This window comes from Nansenia antarctica (assembly GCF_963989245.1).
Source record: "Nansenia antarctica genome assembly, chromosome: 7".
Taxonomy (NCBI): Eukaryota; Metazoa; Chordata; class Actinopteri; order Argentiniformes; family Microstomatidae; genus Nansenia; species Nansenia antarctica.
In genome coordinates, this window is record NC_137677.1 from 9,186,652 (window position 1) to 9,191,651 (window position 5,000).

The window sequence follows — 5,000 nt, forward strand, 5'->3', positions numbered from 1 at the left end:
CAATAGTCTTCAACTTCATGAAAAGTAAAACATACTTAAACTAAAACAAATGACTCTACACCTTCTAGGTGTTCTAGCCCAGCACTGACACACCTTCTAGGTGTTCTAGCCCAGCACTGACACACCTTCTAGGTGTTCTAGCCCAGCACTGACACACCTGTTTCAAACCATCAGCTGATCAGGGTCTCCAGTCACGGTCATAAACAACTGAATAAGGTTGATTAGTGCAGGGACGGAACAAACACTTGCATACGTGTAGTTCTCCGGGACATGAAGTTATTAGGCATATTTTCATATTTACCATTACAGCAACATTTGTATTCGAGGTCCTTAAGGTCAGCGGCTCTGCAGCTTCCGTTGTACAGCTTCCATTTCAGGTCAATGGAGTTAGTTGTCGTAGAACTAATTAAGTGATCTATTTGCACACCTATAATACACAATAGCAGGTATTAGGTACAATAAGTTATCAAACTGAACTAATATCCAGTTGCTCCAAAATCACTTTCTGAATACGTTGTTATTCTGAAGAACATACTTAATCTTTGACTTACCACAGTCAATCCGAACTTGAGTCATGTTGTTCCTTGTTTTGTTTGACAGGTTGGAGCTGACAAGTCCGGTACATTTATAGTCCGTATAAGGTTCCAAATCAGACAAGTTCAAACCCTTGTTGTTTCCTGATGCTCATGGAGGGAACATTACATTTAGTCAGTCATGATTCTCCACCTAACGTTTTTAATTTGAGACCATGTTGGTTTGAGATGTTCGATCAATGGAATCAATAGAAGTGATTAAACGATTATATTCTATCATTTGGATAAACATCGATTTCAACACCAAAATGTGCAACTTCATTTTGTACAATAATATCTCTACTTACTCTCACACGTGTAATCAATGGTTAGATTCTCTTTGCATTTCATTGGTTGATTTTTCCACTTTATTTCCAAAGGAAGACCATTGAAGACCTTCAGATCAATTGGGAAGTTTGAATCTAGAAAACGTTCTGTTAAACAAATCAAATGGTGAATGCTCTAGTAAAACTAGTAGCGCGATTGCACTCAATTAACAATAACCACAATACATGTGATGTAATCCGAATGATTATTTAATAACCCCCTAAGCCCTAAACCCCTAACCCCTATTATGTAATAACCCCCTAACCCCTATTATGTAATAAACCCCTAAGAGCACAGCAGAGAAATTCCATTTGGCTTCAATAAACCTTGTAAATGCACAGTATTATTATGTCTGAGTTTAGTATTGAAAATAAAATAAAAAGATTCATTATTTATTTTAAATACATTAATGCTCTATCACTATTTAAGTAGAGCGTGTCATAATTATTTTTCTGAAAATGAATGAATACATCTTTAAAATTTGCAGAACATTTAATAAACATACCAACTGAGATGTATTCCTTTATGAGAAAAGTATTGGTGGAGCCAGTAATGGTGGAGTTGGTCTTGGTGGAGTCAGTAATGGTGGAGTTGGTCTTGGTGGAGTTGGTCTTGGTGGAGTTGGTAATGGTGGAGTCGGTATTGGTGGAGTCAGTAATGGTGGAGTTGGTCTTGGTGGAGTTGGTCTTGGTGGAGTTGCCACACATTTCTAATTTGAAGGTGGTGGTTAAGTCTGAGCAGAAGTCATGGGACTCTAGCTTGATACAGGGCCCTGAGTGCTTTTCGCATTCCCTGTATGTGCTGCGACGACTGACTATTGCATCACTGACATTCCAGCCACTCAAATAGCAAAGATACCCAGGTAGGCATTCAAGGTCTGTCTTAATGTCGCCAGCATCTGAAAAGCAAACGTTAGCGTTACATGTTTACTTAAGGGGATTATCATCAGAGCATTCTTGAACAAAACCCTCCTTTAGGATTCCTACTGTATTTAATAATAATAATAATAATATCTCATATTAATATTTAAATAACTGTCATTAGAACAACAGAATGTTTTGTGCCTTTAACATACCCATTTGGCCTGTCATCAGAACCGTCAGAATGTCTTCAAGACTTTCACGTTTACAAAACGGACGGATGATGGTGACGTTGTAGTTAGTGCAAGGCTTCAGTGGTTTAAGCTCATGAGAGCTCCTGTTCTGTTCAGGTTGATGCTTCAAAGTCATCGTTTTTGGTGACCCGTCAGGAACCTGGTACGCTACGGTGTAGTTTACAGGGATTGGGCTGCTGATGTCGATCCGAAAACCAAATTGGACCGGCGTCACTGAGTAGAGGCCTGAGTCCAAAATAAATGACTGGCGTTAATACTGCATTATACACTGCATTATACATCTCATTGTACACTGTGTTATACACTGCATTATACACTGTGTTATACACTGCGTTATACACTGCGTTATACACTGTGTTATACACTGCATTTCATGTGGAACACATTTCATGACAGGGCTGTTTTGCATACACTGCAGTACATTTTCATTGAACGACGATATAATCGTCATAGAAAGCATACAGATCATTACAGTTTATAGATACTGTAGTGTCTATTCAATCAATAATTGGAACTCACAGTTAGCTGCATCAGGGTTGTCTGAAAGATAGAACAGCTGGATTAGAATTCACACGGATATACAACAGTATACCAGTATGACAGTATACCAGTATGACAGTATGACAGTATGACAGTAGTCATCTAATGGTTCAATGGAGAGAAAAAAACGACCCAGCGTCCCAAAGATGAGAAGCCAACCTTTGGTGACAGCAGTGTACGCAGTGGTGGGGTTTGGTGGAGTGCGTGCAGGAGAGAGGGTTGTGGTGGAGATGGTGCCTGCAGGAGAGAGGGTTTTGGTGGTGATGGTGCTTGCGGGAGAGAGGGAGGGGGGTGCTTGGAGGGTCAAAGGGGCTTGAGCCCGACTGACCAGAATCTGTCAAACAGGACAGCAGCACACAACTGGACACCAGACGGAACAGTGGACGAAGCTCACAGTGTTACATGAACGTCAGCACAACATGAACAGAGTTGGGTGTGTGTAGTTATGCATGCGGGTCGGTTTACCTGACGGGCTAGGTGTCTGGGTGGTGTTTGAGGTGGGGGTAGACGCAATGACTGGAAGTTTGAGGGTGGTGAGGGTGGTGGTGGTGGTGTTTGGAGGTGACGTGACTGACGCAGCTTCTGTGCACCAAACCAACCCAGTTCAGTAAAGAACAACCGGCAACACACACACATTCTTTGAAGAAATGCCAACATCTTTTCATTTTCAATAATAATAGGCTATCCACAAAACTTCAAAATCAATGTTTTTCTCTTATCTTTTTTTTTTTGGTAGGTAGATGATTGAGCTTGAAAAGCCAATAGAACCAATGTAAGAAAGAAGCGCATCTGACTGTAATACTCATTGCAGGACACCCTGCATGTCTGTATGAGGGTTTAAGGTTTACCTTTGGAGACATTGGTTTTGAGTGGGATATTTGGGGATATTTTACAGCCTTGTTCACCTTAAGATGTGGACATATTACGACCGATCATAATGATCATTCATAAAACAACAGAAATGCAATGAATGACAGTGAAAAACAACTCACGGTTTGGCGGGTTGTTGGTTTGACCTGAAAAGAGGAGAACACTCCAAAAGGTCAAAGGTCATCATCATTAACAACAATCAAAGACCAAGAATAACATTTGGACTAACAATACACTTATGTTTATTCATCGGTGTACTTAAGTATCTCAAATCAACGGCATCAAGCATCCACTTCCTCCTAACCGTGTTCAGATAGCTAGTTAAGGGAGGGAAGGGCGTCGCTAAGCAGCGTGTTTTTTTTTTTTCTCCAGCTGAACTTGTGTGTGACTGAGGCAGTGTGACATAACCTGGTTGCTATGGTAACGTGCTGCTGTACGAAACACTCGCTATTTCAGCGCCCCGGCCACAGTTTCCTGCCTGCGCATCGAGCTCTGGTCCCCGACAGTTTTTACAGAAGCACTTTGGTTTCAGTTTTGTCAGGTCTGAACACAAACGGTACTGTAGGCCATGATGTTATACATGCTCTTACAGTGTGGCTCTTATACCAGGGATATGTCTGACTCCACTACAAGTGATAGCATGGATTTTTTTTTGCCAACTCATGATACAACTGTGAACCTCCTTTCAGAGCGAAAACAAACTTTGCAAGGCCTCATCTCCTCTGAGAGGAATCCAAAATATGAACGATATGTGACACTGCAGCATTTCACCCAAACATAGATCCTAGAACTTAAAAGACAAAAGCATTAGTCATAAAATGGTCATAAAATAGTCCATACAAAATGCACTGCCTTGTTTCGTTCTTAAGGTTTCAGTGTGACACTGCTAAATGTGTCAGCTTGCTGCCTGCGTTTGAATTGAGCTCCTGTACGCTTAAAAATAACACAACCACTACAGTACAGCAGTGTGTCTGTCTCTGTACATGGTTTCAAACGATTGTGTTCTTCTCTCTTCCTTCACACACACACACACACACACACACACACACACACACACACACACACACACACACACACACACACACGCACGCACGCACACACACACACACACACACACACACACACACACACACACACACACACACACAGACACACACACACACCCTAAAACAGAAATGAGAGAAGAGGTGAGCGAGGCTGCTGGAACAATAATTAGACTCAGGATGTGGGTTTTGGTGGGTTTTTGCTCAGCTCTGTGTCAACGCTAGGAAGGGAGATGCACGCTCTTTACTCTGACATTTCGCTAGTCCGCCTACCCAATCACAAGCCGGGCAGATAAAAGTATGGCGCTCTTCTGTCTCCCGTTAGGGAATCTTTCAGATTCAGATTCAGATTCAGAAAACGTTCATGTCAAGAAACAATTTGTTATGCAGCCGCGGTTCATGAAACACAACAGACACAACATAACAACGTCCACCGGTATATACATGAATAGGTCTAATCCCTAGTAACCATGACTAGAGTCTGTGCAGAATGCAGCAGGTGGCTGCTGAAGTGGTGAAGGAGGAGGGCCAGGT

General features: G+C 41.8%; 1 protein-coding gene across 1 annotated transcript in view; it reads right to left on the reverse strand.

The window, feature by feature from the left end:
* The window catches only part of ptprc (protein tyrosine phosphatase receptor type C), a gene marked incomplete at both ends in the record, with an annotated part of 31,303 nt that overhangs the window by 10,864 nt on the left and 15,439 nt on the right, over positions 1-5,000 (reverse strand). The window contains 2 exons of the mRNA XM_080536518.1: positions 552-677; positions 1,405-1,608. Coding sequence (XP_080392644.1) covers positions 552-677; positions 1,405-1,608 — 330 coding nt within the window. The remainder of the gene's footprint in view (positions 1-551; positions 678-1,404; positions 1,609-5,000) is intronic.